This window comes from Orcinus orca, chromosome 19 (assembly GCF_937001465.1).
Source record: "Orcinus orca chromosome 19, mOrcOrc1.1, whole genome shotgun sequence".
Taxonomy (NCBI): domain Eukaryota; kingdom Metazoa; phylum Chordata; class Mammalia; order Artiodactyla; family Delphinidae; genus Orcinus; species Orcinus orca.
This window is the reverse complement of record NC_064577.1, coordinates 38044753-38062519: the sequence shown is the minus strand read 5'-3', so window position 1 is coordinate 38062519 and position 17767 is coordinate 38044753. Positions and strand designations below refer to the sequence as shown.

General features: G+C 37.6%; 1 protein-coding gene across 4 annotated transcripts in view; it reads right to left on the bottom strand.

The window, feature by feature from the left end:
- Positions 1-17767, bottom strand: part of NSF (N-ethylmaleimide sensitive factor, vesicle fusing ATPase) — a 156813-nt gene that overhangs the window by 111951 nt on the left and 27095 nt on the right. For all 4 annotated transcript variants that reach the window (XR_007473258.1, XM_049701430.1, XM_033439002.2 and 1 more), the window contains exons 3-5: positions 17464-17563; positions 15099-15138; positions 138-304 (exon numbers count right to left, since the gene is read on the bottom strand). Coding sequence is in view for 3 of the 4 variants with exons in the window: in XM_049701430.1 (XP_049557387.1) it covers positions 138-304; positions 15099-15138; positions 17464-17563 (307 nt within the window). In the remaining variant the exon portion in view is untranslated. The remainder of the gene's footprint in view (positions 1-137; positions 305-15098; positions 15139-17463; positions 17564-17767) is intronic.

Genomic DNA, 17767 nt, shown 5'->3' with positions numbered 1-17767 from the left:
TTTCCCTCACTTTTTATCATTCATCTTAGATATAGCTGTTCACATGCAAAGCTCCTCTCAGTTTTTAAAAAACAGAATTAATTTTCCACAACTGCAGAGATTAGAATTTCTAGAAATGAAAGAAAATTTAAAACTACCTGTTGTCCCACTGAGAATGCCTGGTTGTTGAACTGCTGAATAAATTCTGCGGCCATCTTGTCAGTATCATAAGGGTTAGAGTCGATACTTTTTTTCTGCAGGAAATCAATTTCGATGGTCATTGTGCCAATACATTGTTTGGCTTTGTCAAATGTATATAAGAACACTAGAGAAAAAAAGAAGCATTTTTTAAATCACAGAGACACCAAATACTTGCTGTGCTTCAAGTAACTAAAAGTTTCATATAAATGAATTATAACAGAACTTGACCAAAAGGGGATTTTACATGGCCTTCACTGGAGAGACACATAAGCACAGATTTTTTTAAAATAAGAATAACCACTAGAGATGTTCTTCCCTCTGACTTAATTAGAACATACTGAACAGCACTGTCCTATACTTCTACCCCTCACCTAACTCTTCTAGGGAAATCACAGCCCTCCCTACACAGCCTCTGCATCTTCCTCCTTCTCATTAAACAAAGGACAAAATGACAGTGGGAAGTCCCAGTGGAGTTGGCATAACATACTGTTTCCAAACAAGATTTTTGTTTGACACAAGGAAGAGCTAAGGTGAGAGGTGTGTGAGCTCTTTTGCCCTAACAAATTAGAATGTAGGACACACACACACACAAAAACCTTGAGAAAAAAAAAATGTTTACTAGAGGGATTTCCTCCAGAGCAACAGAGTGTAACATTTCTTTTTTTAATACTACAGAAATATTTACTGAGCACCTATGATATGCAGGGAACTACAGTAAGTTCTACATGTATAACAGGACAAAGGCCAGGTTTTTAGCTCTTCTTTGTATTAACAGCACCCAACAGTGCCTGTAGGATGCTTAATATATTCATGAACTGTTTAAATGAAACAACAGCAGCAAAATACCTATCGTCTCCATGCTAATAACAAAGGAGGCAAGACAAAGGGACTTTGGAGTCTGTGTGCTTCAACAGAGTCTGTTAGTAACTAGAAGACTCTTCTGTGCCTTGATTTGTCGGTAAAATAAGACTGCCTAGATAAATCTTTATGGTCCTTTCATACTCAATTTCTGTTCTAAACTTATCTCTTACAGTCTAGCCACTTGAAGAATGTAAAAGGATTTTCTGTAAATCCTCTGAATGAAATTGCTTGAGTAATCATATTTTTATATTTTGGTTTGCCATAATAAAGGAGACACACATATTTTAAAGATAAACATTTCAAAAGCAAAATAACAAAGAAAGCCAGGGTGAGCGTTGGGAAATTCACCGAAGATTGAAGAATAAGTTCAAATCTCAGCTGAAAGTTTCAGAATACTCTCTGACCTCCACTTCTGGGTGTTTTGTTCTTTAACATTTCCTAGAAAGTACAGGTTACATTCTGAGTACCTTTCATAAGCAAGAGAGCTTAGTTATTTCCCAAATAATGAAGATATTTATGGGATGAAATAATGTGAAAAGGAATAAGTTGATTCAGCAATTCCATTTCTGGGTGTCTATCCCAGAAAGACTCTTGAACATTTGTCTAAAAAGAGATTTATAGGGCTTCCCTGGTGGCGCAGTGGTTAAGAGTCCGCCTGCCAATGCAGGGGACATGGGTTCGTGCCCCGGTCCAGGAGGATCCCACATGCCGCGGAGCGGCTGGGCCCATGAGCCACGGCCGCTGAGCCTGCGCGTCCGGAGCCTGTGCTCCGCAACGGGAGAGGCCACAACAGTGAGAGGCCCGCGTACCGCAAAAAAAAAAAAAAGAGATTTATAGGGAGGTTCACTGCAGCATTATTTCTAATAGTCAAACACTTAAAAAATGCTGATCAGTAGGGAAATGATTAATAAAATGTGGCATATTCATAATGTGGAATAATGTATAGCAATTAAAATTAAAACTTGAGGTATATTTAATAAACACAGATGGTCCATTAAAACATAATATTGAGTGAAAAAAGTACACTTCAGAAAGATGTGCACAATATAATACCATTTTGTGCATTAAAGACTCCAAAACAATTCCATAATGTCATAATGCATATATATGTATGCATATATATACATATATGCATTTATACACGTGTATATATACATGTGTACATCATCCTTATATCAAGAACTTTGAATAAGTGTATTAAAATATCATCATCACTGACTATAGTTTTCAAATGCATTTTAATTTAAGGTCAATGTTCCTCAACAGAAAAGACCAAACTGTTATAATTTCAAATGCTAGAACAGTACCATGGACAGTTTCATAGGCAGCACCATGGCCAGCACCATCATCAACCCCAAAGGGACAGATGCCCTGAAGGTTTCAACCAGAAGCAAAGGGCCAGAAGGTTGAGAATGTTTTCTTATTTTATGATTAATAGCATTTTAATGTCAGACTAATAAAAAATATTTTTATAAACAAAAGAATTATAGCCAATGCTTTGAATAAACAGACATTACAAAGACAGGTAATGGGCAAAAAACATGTGCTAATTGAACATCAGTCTGCAGTACTTAAAATATGGCATTTCCAGATGGAAAGAAGACAATGATTCTTCTAAGAAGATTTAGTCTGAGGACTAAAATCATTGACTTGACTAAAAAAAATGTCTCCTTGCAGACAGAACTCCTGTTCAGAATCTTTGAATTAGCACTCCCCTTCATACCAAACTTCCTACCCTTTCTTTGCCTACATCTCTACTTACACTGAACCAGCTTTCTATCTTTATGCTACATCATGACATCACTCAGGGCCCCAAATCCTTCCTTGCCTCATGCTTACTCCACCTTAGTCCCACCTGAACACTTAGTTTTATAATTTTGCCCATTAGGTCTGTTTGAGTTGCCTTTTAAAGAACTGACTTTACAATCAAGATAAGCATTTCTGGTAGCAGGAGAATGCTTTAAACACAATTCAGGCCACAAAACACATTTCTCATTTCATCTTGAATTTTCACTTCTTCACAACAGAATTTATCTGCATTAAAAGTTAAATTTACGCACACTCCACTCTATATTTAGAAAAGTTTAAGGAAATTAGAAACCTAAGCTACTTACACACCCATTTTCTCATTAGATTTAACAAGTGTTCATTTTTATTTCTGCCACTGTCCACAAATAGGGAACCCTGGCTTCAGGAACTGACCTACTTCCCTTTGGCACCAAACTCCTCCACTGTCTCAGCTTCACACTATGCTTCAGGTGAGGCAGTGATAGTTAAGGGAATTACTTATGTCAGTGTTTCCAAAAATGTGGCTGATAAGAGCTACTTAAGGGTGATTGTTAAAAACACAGATTCATGGGGCTTCCCTGGTGGCGCAGTGGTTGAGAGTCTGCCCGCCGATGCAGGGGACGCGGGTTCGTGCCCTGGTCCAGGAAGATCCCACATGCCGCGGAGCGGCTGGGCCCGTGAGCCATGGCCGCTGAGCCTGCGCGTCCAAAGCCTGTGCTCCGCAACGGGAGAGGCCACAACAGTGAGAGGCCCACGTACCGCAAAAAAAAAAAAACACAGATTCATGAATCAGACTTCCCAAGGGAGGGGCCTGGGAATCTTTTTCTTTTTTAAAAAACAAACTCCCTAGGTGTTTCTCTGAGGTAAGTTTAGAAAGCACTAATTATGCAACTACCAGCTACCTATATCTAAAGTAATTTCCTTTATTTTCACCCCAAGTCAAAAAATTTTCTCTCATCCTACTTCTGCAAAGAAAAGGCCAAATAAAGATATTCCCAATATTTAAGTTCCCTCTAACTCAGAAAAAAAAAAAAAAGTATAAGTTGCCATGTTCCTAAATGAGGAACAAGATATTCTCTCCTTCCACTTTACCAACTTCTCTTCTCAGGCATCTCGACTACAGACAAACCTCGTAATGTGTTCCAAGCAACTGCTTTCAGTATTTGTTTTCTTTCAACCAGTTTAAAGTTAATATATCTTTGAATATCTTCAAAAGCATTGGATCTAGAGGATCTGAATGTGAATCTGAACATTCCCACACATCTTCCTAAAACCCCGTGGAAACAAAAAGGTGAACAAATAATGCTACATACGTCCATACCTTCAGCATTACTTGGAGACAGAGAATACCATGAAACTCAAATTACTTGAAAGTAGAGAAATATGTAACAAAATTAGACAGAGCTCCCATTGAGGAAATAAAGGAGAAGGGAGAGCACTACATAGAGAAAATATAGAGAAAATCACCCCTCGAAAGAGAAAGTCCAACACCAAAAGCCAAAACACTACACACAGGTTTGGGACTTGGTAGTCCATGACTCCAGGTACAGGGAAAGGACCTGAAAGTAAGTAGTACTGGAAGTGGCAGCATCAAAGAACCACTGGAAAGAATCAGATAAATAGAGAAGGGATGGTGTCCTTTGAGATGTGGCAATGAAGGGAAGAAGGCAGTAAGAGAGGAAAATTAAGGATCATGCAGAAACCAAAGAGAAATAAGCTATGCCAACCAACCTCTCTACCTCCCCCTCCACCTCACCATTATTCCTTATTAAAGAAACTGCACTTCTCTGCACTAACAGAAAAGAATGCTCTTGCACTAGTAATTTTGTCTACAAATCATGTGAAACAGAAAAAAATAACTCCACAAAGTGTACTGTAAAGAAAACATAATAACAAAATATTGTAGCATTTCAGCTCATGAAGCATCTTCCCTAAAAAGATCAACTATGAACTAGAAAATGTATGTAACATTTTAAACTAAATTAAGTATCCTCAAATAAGTATTCAGACATATAACAAAACACCTAAAATCAGAAGTTTAAAAACTAAGACCAGAAATAGACAAATAAAAGAAATGCAATGACAGCTTATCAAACACAGGAAAGAAATTGAGGAAAAAGACAAACTACTCAGAAGTGAATAATAAATTACAAAGTGCCCATGGGAGAACAGATTCAAATTAATATTTAATAAGAGGCAGTGAATAAAGACAGGAAAATAACCAAGGTAGTAAAAATAAGGCAAAGAAAGAATTTGCAAAGAACAGAGAGAAAGTAGTTGAAATGGAAGACAGGCTGATAAGGCCTAAAATACATTTATAATTGGAGCTCCTGAGAAGAAAATCAAAACAACTGGGCCAGAACTAATACTTAAAACCATAATCTAAGAAAATTCTCTGGAAATAGAGAAAACTTAAATCTACATATTGAAACAAAGCATTGTATACCTGGGTTGTTGATCCTAAATGACCAATTCCAAGAAATATCCTAATTAAGGATATTAGAATTTAAAGACAGAAAAACCCTCAGCGTTCCCAGGCAGAAAAATCAAATTCCTTATAAAGATAAGAAATTTAGACTGGCATCAGCCTTCTCAAGAGTTTCATACAAAGCAAAGCAATGCGATGCACTATTTTCAAGAAATTCAAGGGAAGAAAACAAGCCAAGAATTTTATATCCAGCCAAGCTGTCCTTAAGATATCAAAGGTAAAAAAAAAATCAGTTTGAATATTCAAGAACTTAGTAAACACTGTACACATATATACTTCCTGGAGGGATCTACTCAATTTATCCAACTAAGTAGAAACTGGCAAAAGGACTGATCATGATCATTTAAGAGATTTAATTGCAGAGTTAAGGCTAAAACAAGTGTGGGGTCGTACGTGGAAGAATAGCATGAAAATACCATGCTCTTATAGACAGAAATCAACTAGCATGGTCGCTATAATTAGTGATACTGTACTGCATATTTGAATGTTGCTAGAAGAGTACATCTTACAAGTTCTCAACACAAGAAAAAAAAGCTGTAACTATGTAAGGTGACAGATGTTAACTAGACTTATTGTGGTAAGCATTTCACAATGTATACAAAATATCAAATCATTATGTTGTATACCTGAACTAATATAATATGTCCATTATATTTCAATTTTTAAAAATTTGCTTCTTCCAGTAGGAAAAAAAAGAGAAGACTTAAAACTTGAAAAAAAAGAAAACAATTAACAAAATGGGAGGAGAAAGGGGAAGGCAGAATATTACAGTTAACTGTTGTATAGGTAATAGATGAGAGTCAAAGGATATCATTTAGAACGGACAGGACAGTTTTTTGAAAAGGTTAAGTAAGGAAAAAAAGAGGAAGTACTAAGGGCACTACGAGAGGTATAAGTGCAGATGTAATCACTAAAACAAAAATGTAAACATTCTTAAATACCAAAATAAATTTTAAAAAATAGCAAAGAGGTTGGTTCAAGATGGCGGAGTAGAAGAACATGCTCTCACTCCCTCTTCCGAGAACACCAGAATCACAACTAACTGCTGAAAAATCATTGACAGGAAGACAGTGGAACTCACCAAAATAGATACCCCACATGCAAAGACAAAGAAGAAGTCACAATGAGACGGTAGGAGGGGTGGTATCACAATAAAATCAAATCCCATAACTGCTGGGTGGGTGACTCAAAAACTGAAGAACACTTATACCACAGAAGTCCAGCCACTGAAATGATGGTTCTGAGCCACACAACAGGCTTCACAACCTGGGGGTTTGGCAACAGGAGGAGGAATTCCTAGAGAATCAGACTTTGAAGGCTAGTGGGATTTGACTGCAGGACTTCGGCAGGACTAGGGGAAACAGACACTCCACTCTTAGAGGGCACAAACTAGTGTGCACCTCGGGACCCAGGGGAAGGAGCAGTGACCTCATAGGAGAAAGAACCAGACCTACCTGCTAGTGTTGGAGGGTCTCCTGCAGAGGCAGGGGGCAGCTGTGGCTCACCGTGAGGACAAGGACACTGGAAGCAGAAGTTCTGGGAAGTACTCCTTGGCATGAGCCCTCCCAGAGTCTGCCATTAGCCCCACCAAAGAGCCCGGGTAGGTTCCAGTCTTGGGTCGCCTCAGGCCAAACAACCAACAGGGAGGGAACCCAGCCCCAACCATCAGCAGACAAGAGGATTAAGGTTTTACTGAGCTCTGCCCACCAGAGCAACACCCAGCTCTACTCACCACCAGTCCCTCCCATCAGGAAACTTCCACAAGCCTCTTAGATAGCCTCATCCACCGGAGGGCAGAGAGCAGAAGCAAGAACTACAATCTTGCAGGCGGTGGAACAAAAACCACATTCACAGAAAGATAGACAAGATTAAAAGGCAGAGGGCTATGGACCAGATGAAGGAACAAGATAAAACCCCAGAAAAAGAATTCAGAATAATGATAGTGAAGATGATCCAGAACCTCGGAAAAAGAATGGAGGCAAAGATTGAGAAGATACAAGAAATGTTTAACAAAGACCTAGAAGAATTACAGAACAAACAAACAAAGATGAACAATACAATAACTGAAATGAAAACTACACTAGAAGGAATCAATAGCAGAATAACTGAGGCAGAAGAATGGATAAGTGACCTGGAAGATAGAATGGTGGAATCCATTGCTGCGGAACAGAATAAAGAAAAAAGAATGAAAAGAAATAAAGACAGCCTAAGAGACCTCTGGGACAACATTAAACGCAACAACATTCACATTATAGGGGTCCCAGAAGGAGAAGAGAGAGAGAAAGGACCAGAAAAAATATTTGAAGAGATTATAGTCGAAAACTTCCCTAACATGGGAAAAGGAAATAGCCACCCAAGTCCAGGAAGCACAGAGAGTCCCAGGCAGGAAAAACCCAAAGAGAAACATGCCAAGACACATAGTAATCAAATTGACAAAAATTAAAGACAAAGAAAAATTATTGAAAGCAACAAGGGAAAAACAACAAATAACATACAAGAGAATTCCCATAAAGTTAACAGCAGATTTCTCAGCAGAAACTCTACAAGCCAGAAGGGAGTGGCATGATATATTTAAAGTGATGAAAGGGAAGAACCTACAACCAAGATTATTCTACCTGGCAAGGATCTCATTCAGCTTTGACAGAGAAATCAAAAGCTTTACAGACAAGCAAATGCTAAGAGAATTCAGCACCACCAAACCAACTCTACAACAAATGCTAAAGGAACTTCTCTAAGTGGGAAACACAAGAGAAGAAAAGGACCTACAAAAACAAACCCGTAACAAATAATAAAATATTAATAGGAACATACATATTGATAATTACCTTAAACGTGAATGGATTAAATGCTCCAACCAAAAGACACAGGCTCGCTGGATGGATACAAAAACAAGACCCATATATATGCTGTCTACAAGAGATCCACTTCAGACCTAGGGACACATACAGACTGAAAGTGAGGGGATGGAAAAAGATATTCCATGCAAATGGAAATCAAAAGAAAGCTGGCGTAGCAATATTCATATCAGATAAAATAGACTTTAAAATACAGAATGTTACAAGAGACAAGGAAGGACACTACATAATGATCAAGGGATCAATCCAAGAAGAAGATATAACGATTATAAATATATATGCACCCAACATAGGAGAACCTCAATACATAAGGCAACTGCTGACAGATCTAAAAGAGGAAATCGACATTAACACAATAACAGTGGGGGACTTTAAAACCTCACTTACACCAATGGACAGATCATCCAAACAGAAAATTAATAAGGAAACACAAGCTTTAAATGACACAATAGACCAGATAGATTTACTTAATATTTATAGGACATTCCATCCAAAAACAGTAGATTATACTTTCTTCTCAAGTGCGCATGGAACATTCTCCAGGATAGATCACAACTTAGGTCACAAATCAAGCCTCAGTAAATTTAAGAAAACTGAAATCATATCAAGCATCTTTTCTGACCACAATGCTATGAGATTAGAAATCAATTACAGGGAATAAAACGTAAAAAACACAAACACATGGTGGCTAAACAATATGTTACTAAATAACCAAGAGAACACTGAAGAAATCAAAAAATACCTAGAGACAAATGACAATGAAAACACGATGATCCAAAACCTATGGGATGCAGCAAAAGCAGTTCTAAGGGAAGTTTATAGCTATACAAGCCTACCTCAAGAAACAAGAAAAATCTCAAATAAACAATCTAACCTTACACGTAAAGGAACTATAGAAAGAACAAACAAAACCCAAAGTTAGCAGAATGAAAGAAATCACAAAGATCAGAGCAGAAATAAATGAAATAGAAACAAAGAAAACAATAGCAAAGATCAATAAAACTAAAAGCTGGTTCTTTAAGATAAACAAAACTGATAAACCATTTGCCAGACTCATCAAGAAAAAGAGGGAGAGGACTCAATTCAATAAAATTAGAAATGAAAATGGAGAAGTTACAACAGACACCGCAGAAATACAAAGCATCCTAAGAGATTACTACAAGCAACTTTATGCCAATAAAATGGACAACCTGGAAGAAATGGACAAATTCTTAGAAAGGTATAAACTTCCAAGACTGAACCAGGAAAAAAATAGAAAATATGAACAGACCAATCACAAGTAATGAAATTGAAACTGTGATTAAAAATCTTCCAACAAACAAAAATCCAGGACCAGATGGCTTCACAAGTGAATTCTATCAAACATGTAGAGAATAGCTAACACCAATCCTTCTCAAACTCTTCCATAACATTGCAGCGGAAGGAAAACTCCCAAACTCATTCTACGAGGCCACCATCACCTTTATACCAAAACCAGACAAAGATACTACAAAAAAAGAAAATTACAGACCAATATCACTGATGAATATAGATGCTAAAATTCTCAAAATACTAGCAAACAGCATCCAACAACACATTAAAAGCATCATACACCATGATCAAGTGGATTTATCCCAGGGATGCAAGGAATCTTCAATATACACAAACCAATCAATGCGATACGCCATATTAACAAATTCAAGGATAAAAACCATATATCAATAGATGCAGAAAAAGCTTTTGACAAAATTCAACACCCATTTATAATAAAAACTCTCCAGAAAGTGGGCATAGAGGGAACCTACCTCAACATCATAAAGGCCATATACAACAAACCCGCAGCAAACATCATTCTCAATGGTGAAAAACTGAAGGCATTTCCTCTAAGATCAGGAACAAGACAAGGATGTCCACTATCACCACTATTATTCAACATAGTTTTGGAAGTCTTAGACACAGCAATCAGAGAAGAAAAATAAATAAAAGGAATACAAATTGGATAAGAGTAAAACGGTCACTGTGTGCAGATGACATGATACTATACATAGAGAATCCTAAAGATGCCACCAGAAAACTACTAGAGCTAATCAATGAATTTGGTAAGGTTGCAGGATACAAAATTAATGCACAGAAATCTCTTGCATTCCTATACACTAATGATGAAAAATCTGAAAGAGAAATTAAGGAAACAGTTCCATTTACCAATGCAATAAAAAGAATAAAATACCTAGGAATAAACCTACCTAAGGAGACAAAAGACTTGTAATGCAGAAAATTATAAGACACTGATGAAAGAAATTGAAGATGATATCAACAGATGGAGAGATATACCATGTTCTTGGATTGGAAGAATCAATATTGTGAAAATGACCATACTACCCAAAGCAATCTACAGATTCAATGCAATCCCTATCAAATTACCAGTGGCATCTTTTACAGAACTAGAATAAAAAATCTTAAAATTTGTATGGAGACACAGAAGACCCCGAATAGCCAAAACAGTCTTGAGGGAAAAAAATGGAGCTGGAGGAATCAGACTCCCTGACTTCAGACTATACTACAAAGCTACAGTAATCAAGACAATATGGTACTGGCACAAAAACAGAAATATAGATCAATGGAACAGGACAGAAAGCCCAGAGATAAACCCACGCACCTATGGTCAACTAATCTATGACAAAGGAGGAAAGGATATACAATGGAGAAAAGACAGTCTCTTCAATAAGTGGTGCTGGGAAAACTGGACAGCTACATGTAAAAGAATGAAATTAGAACACTCCCTAACACCATACACAAAAATAAACTCAAAATGGATTAGACACCTAAATGTAAGACCGGACACTATAAAACTCTCAGAGGAAAACATAGGAAGAACACTCTTTGACATAAATCACAGCAAGATCTTTTTTGATCCACCTCCTAGAGTAATGGAAATAAAAACAAAAATAAACAAATGGGACCTAATGAAACTTAAAAGCTTTTGCACAGCAAAGGAAACCATAAACAAGACGAAAAGACAACCCTCAGAATCGGAGAAAATATTTGCAAATGAATCATCAAAGGATTAATCTCCAAAATATATAAACAGCTCATGCAGCTCAATATTAAAAAAACAAACAACCCAATCCAAAAATGGGCAGAAGACCTAAATAGACATTTCTCCAAAGAAGACATACAGATGGCCAAGAAGCACATCACTAAGTATTAGAGAAATGCAAATCAAAACTACAATGAGGTATCACCTCACACCAGTTAGAATGGGCATCATCAGAAAATCTACAAACAACAAATGCTGGAGAGGGTATGGAGAAAAAGGAACCCTCTTACATTGTTGGTGGGAATGTGAGTTGATACAGCCACTATGGAGAACAGTATGGAGGTTCCTTAAAAAACTAAAAATAGAATTACCATATGACCCAGCAATCCCACTACTGGGCATATACCCAGAGAAAACCATAATTCAAAAAGACACATGCACCCCAATTTTCCTTACAGCACTATTTACAATAGCCAGGTCATGGAAGCAACCTAAATGCCCACTGACAGACGAATGGATAAAGAAAATATGGTACATATATACAATGGAATATTACTCAGCCATAAAAAGGAAAGGAATTGGGTCATTTATAGAGATGTGGATGCATCTGGAGACTGTCATACAGAGTTAAGTAAGTCAGAAAGAGCAAAACAAATATCGTATATTAACGCATATATGTGGAACCTAGAAAATGGTACAGATGAACCAGTTTGCAGAGCAGAAAGAGACACAGATGTAGAGAACAAACGTATGGACACCAAGGGGGGAAGCGGCAGGGGGTGAGGGTTGTGGTGTGATGAATTGGGCGATTGGGATTGACATGTATACACTGATGTGTATAAAATGGATGACTAATAAGAAAAAATTAAAAGTAAACATAAAAAAAATAGCAAAGAGGACTCACCACATAAATACAACTAAAGCATAAAATGAAGGAATTGAGGGCTTCCCTGGTGGCGCAGTGGTTGAGAGTCCGCCTGCCGATGTGGGGGACGCAGGTTCGTGCCCCGGTCAGGGAGGATCCCACATGCCACAGAGGAGCTAGGCCTGTGAGCCATGGCCGCTGGGCCTGCGAGTCTGGAGCCTGTGCTCCGCGGCAGGAGAGGCCACAGCAGTGAGAGGCCCGCGTACCGCAAAAAAAATAAAAAATAAAAAATAAAAAATGAAGGAATAGAGAACAAAGCAGTCATATCAATAACTGAGAATGGGCTTAACAAACCTATTAAAAGAAAAAGATCTTCAAATTAGTTCATAAAGCAAAATCCAACTCTACGTTGTATACAACAGACACATCTAAAACAGTGATTCAAAACGGCTAAAAGTTAAGAGATGGGGAAAGGTATTTTGAGCAAATTAAAAACAATAAAAAAGCAGGGATTATGATCCTAATATCAAAATATAATTCAAAACACATTAAACAAGATTAAAAAGGATACTTTATAATGCAAAAAGGCATAATTCACAATAAAAATATAACAGTTATGAATATCTACATACCAAATAACACAGAAAGTACTGTGTAAAGTAGAAATGACAGGAGATGCAAGGAAAAGTAGAAAAACACTAATAATAGTAGATTTTAACACACCATTCTCAGTGCAAGACAGGTCAAGTGACCAAAAATAAGTAAGAATATAGAAGATCTAAACAGCAAGATCAATAAAGTAGAGCTTATGGATACACAGCAAACAGTACACGCTGATAACAGAGAATATATCTCCTCAGTGCACATGAACCATCTTCTTTCCATGTGCGTGTGTGTGTGTGTGATGAGAACACTTAAATCTACCCTATTAGCAAATTTTAACTATCCAACACAGTATTGTTAACTACTGTCATCACGCTGTAACTAGATCTCCAGAACTAATTTATCTTGCAAAACTGAAACGTTGTACCCTGCAACCAACAACTCCCCGTTATACAAATGTATTCTTCAAAAATGTCACCATCGGGCTTCCCTGGTGGCACAGTGGTTGAAAGTCCGCCTGCCGATGCAGGGGACACGGGTTCATGCCCCGGTCCGGGAAGATCCCACATGCCGTGGAGCGGCTGGGCCCGTGAGCCATGGCCGCTGAGCCTGCACGTCCGGAGCCTGTGCTCCGCAACGGGAGAGGGCCACAACAGTGAGAGGCCCGCGTACCGCAAAAAAAAAAAAAAAAAAAAAAAAAGTCACCATAGTGAAAGGAAAGAAAACTGAACATTAGAGAAATGATGACTAAATGCAATACACGATCCTGAACTGGATCCCACACTGAAGGGGAAAAATACTATAAAGGAGATAATTGGGACAATTAACAAAATTGGAATATGAACTATAGATTAAAGTTTCAAAGTTTCCTGAATTTGATCACTATTACGAGCACATCTTTTTTCTTAAGAAACACACACTAAAGTATTAGAGGTAAAGAGGAATGATTTCTGCAACGTAACCTCAAATGTTCAGGAAAAAAATGGGTGTGTGCAGGTGTGTGTGTGTGTGTGGGGGTGTGTGTGTGTGTGTGTGTGTGTAGAGAGAGAGAGAGAGAGAGAGAAAGGACAGAGAGAAAAAATGATTTTAAAAAATGACAATTAGTGAATCTGGGTAAAAGTAGTACATAAGAATTCTCTGTATTATTTTTGTAACATTTCCATAAATATGATTTTTTTTTAGGTCTTAAAAGCTGGCAGAAAAAAAAGCTGACTTAATCACACTTGCATTTTCTTTTCTCCCCCTACTGAACCCATTAAGTTGACATGAAATTACCTGACAAAAAGACTCATACTCCATTTTCCCAACTTTGCCACAATGCCTAACTAACAATTCCAGTTTTTACTTATTAGCTCCTTAGTTTATAAACTACAAGTGGTTTAGTCTTTTTTTCCCCCTGAAGTCATAAGTTGCCTTCCATGCCCTTCCCTAATGAACTATGATGACTTTATAACACATTTCATTTTAAAAAGTGCATTGTTTTCTTAAGTATTGTCACCCTTTCTTCTCCTTACCCTAAATCATATTTATCTTTCCAAACAAAGACATTAGGAAACATATCTCAGTATACAGTAAAATGGAATCACCATGTAATACCAATTATTCCTCTTCAACATAACTTTGACTTTTAAAAAAATTTTCCATAGCCATAATTTCACCAAGTCCTATTCAGCTTAATTCTAGGCAAGTCAAATAACCTCCCAGCTATTTTCCTTCACTCCTGAATTCTCCTCACTCCTCACTAGACTCCACAATGATACTAGAATTCTTTTCTAAAGGTAGGATTTTGTTGGGCTCGTTCAGAAATTCTCAGGAGCTCTAAGTGTCTTTGTGTAAAATCCAAAAATCTCAGTATGTACTTCTAGGCCCTCCACTAACTTCACACTCTACTCTAATCACTTAATACAATCCATTCAGGCAAATCATTTCAGTCAGACAAACATACTTATGAGCACTGCCTATGGTTTGCTTGCTTCCAACTCAATGCCTTTTATTTATGTTATGTCTCATCTTAAGAGTCTTTCTTCCTTGTCTCTATCATGTCATGCTTTTCCCCTACTTCATAATCATGCTCAAAATTCCAGTGCCTAGAAAGATTTCTCTGGCTAATTTTCCAATCAATTCATCCACTCCTGCTCCATCTTAGCACTTTTACAAAGAGCTCCTAAAGGTAATATTTGTGCACAAATTTACCTTGTACATCTTCTGTGAGGTATGAACATGTGGATATTCCTTTCCCTACTAGACTGTAATTTCCAGATAGAATAACAAGTAGATAAAGAGGTAGGTTCCATAACTATTTACTTTCCATTCTCATAGACCTAACTGTAATATGGATGAAAGTGTAATGGCCTGAGAAGTAACAGAAAATTGTACAGATATCTATAACTATGAGAAAATCATAAAGAAAATCTACCTCAGGTAGCTAAAAAATATACCTACCTTCTATTTCTTGCCCAATAGAAAGTCCAGCCCATTTACGCTGTAAGATAAGAGAGACAAAAAGACACTTAACACAAAATCAATCAAAATTAGAGAAATGAGGAAAAGAGGATTTCTTTGCATTTCATTAACACATTCCCAGACCAAAACATGGCTGTTAAGTGTTGAATTGTATCCCACAAAACAATATGTTGAAGTCTTAGCTCCCGACACCTGTGAATGTGACCATATTTGGAAATAGGGTCTTTGCAGATGATTATCAAGGTAAGATGAGGTCATATCGAATTAAGGTAGACCCTAACCCAATATGGCTTCCTTATAAGAAAAGGACACAGCATACGGGGAGAAAGTCATGTGACAATGAAGGCAGAGACTGAAGTGATATATCTACCAGTCAATGAACATCAAGGACTGTCCGCAACACCAGAAGCTAAGCACGGAACAGATTTTTCCCTAGTGCCTTCAGAGAGAGCCTGGCCCTGCTGACACCTTGACTTCACACTTCCAGCCTTCAGAACTGTGAGAGAATACATTTCTGTTGTTTTAAGCCACCCAGTTTGTGGTACTTTGTTACAGCCACCCTAGGAAACATATGCTATAGTTTATTTATGCCTGAACATCTATCCTCAAAACATATAAAGCTTGCCTTTTTACAGTAAAGCTGGCACCACTGAATAGGATGCTCCTTTGCACAATATAATGCTCCTGAAAGACTTCATAGTATCAGATATTCCAGCGTTCTAAATGTACTGTGGATAGTTATACTGTTTGATACAGTAGCACAAAAAGAAAGACGTTCAATTCATGAAAACTAAATTAAAACTTATCAGATAATCTATACTGAAACCCAAGCAGGGATTCAAATCATTAGATGGTCATGACTATTCTTTGTGTACTAGCCAAAAGAGTGTCAGGCATTTGGCTTTAGCTTCTCTCCAGTACTGACTGGCAAGAATGTATGGAAGCAGGACAGATTGTGTTCAGGCAGGAATTCAAGACTGGCTTGGTATAGATTCAAAATTAGCAGTTACTGACAAAACTCCAAAGAACAGTGAGAAAAGTAATTTTTGACTGGAAATCAAGTTTGTCTACTCATCTGAACTTTGTGGATTTTGTGGTGGGTAGTTAAGAAGATGCTGCGTTTTGAATATGTGCAACAAGTGCTCTACCTTCCAGCTTTCTTACCACCTCTCCACCCTTCACCTCTCTCTTCTGTAGTACCCTATCCCACTTCTGGCCAACTGGAAATTTAGTAGCATACTGGTTAAGCCCAGACTTTGGGTCACAAAGCAGCCATAATTAGGTTCTACACCCAGAGACAGCCTCAAGGACGATAATAACAGTATCTATCATTTGGGGTTGTTAAGAGAATTAAACGAGTGAACACAGGCAAAAGCACTTAGAATAGCACTTGGCCTAGAGTAAATGTTGGGAAAATTTTTTTAAAGCAGAGACAAGGAAAAATAGTTAGAAACCCCATTTCTGGCCAGCAGAATCTCAAATGCAGCTCTGTAAAAGCTGGTTAACTCTAGAATATTCCAAACCTTTGATCTATAAGAAGCAAATGCGAAAGGTAGTCCTGATATTGGAGAGGCATCTGAACAGAGAAAAAGGGAACAGTGAGTGAACACTTCCCATAATTTTTGAGGGATTCAAGAGATCTTTAATAGTTCCCTAACAAGTGTTTGATCTCCTTCCCTAAACCTCCAGGTGTGGGAGGGCAGAAATCAATGCTTATTAGCATACTACAAGGAGGTAAAGGTTGCATTTGCATCGTTTAGGACTGGGGACCAGCAGCATGAGTAAGGTGACAAGGGAGGAAAGGATACAGACTCCTACTGGCGATGCTCCTACATTATATATTATGTGCCTGCAATAGTGCTAGGCAATTTCCCCTCCATAGAATCCACCAACGGTTATAAATGTAATCATAATCCTTTCACTTATTACAGAAGCCCAGCAAGTTAGGTTGTAATTTGAGATAACAGCTACTCATATCATATTCTTTAGCCTAACATCATTGCATTTTAAAATCACTATTAGATGTCAATTTTAGAAGTAAATGCTATTTTTATATATTTTATACATTTTCTGTTACCCCGTGAGCTAACATTAAAATAACTTGACACTTTGATAGTTGATATCACTGCAGAATTCTTTTAAATTAGGGGGAAAAAGTCAAGGCAATAAAAGGTAGACACAGTAAAAATTGGCAATTAAGAATATATCTTTTAATTCCTTACATAATACCTAGATGGTTTTCCTCAATATGAATCAATACAGTTACAGTGTGACACAGCTTGCTTTAAATGAATTGATTCTTCTACGACTTTCAAGAATAGAAGAGAATAAATTCCTGAGTTACCTGAGGTAAGCTGAATGCAATGCTCCCTGGAACCACAGATGGGTGGGTCCTCAGTGTAAACGTGTACCTGTGGTTGGGGGAGGTCCTAACCATCACGTGCCTAAAGGACAGAAACACAGTCAATACTCCACATCAAAGGAAATAAAGAACATCAATTCCAAATGTGCTCATTTCCAACAAACGATGTTTGATGAGTACTGGATGGAAACATGGCATTATATGAGTCCTGAAGAAACAGGACCACAAATTTCATTTCCAAAAATTGTCAGCAATTCAAAACGTTTTCCAGGAATAAGGACCACCT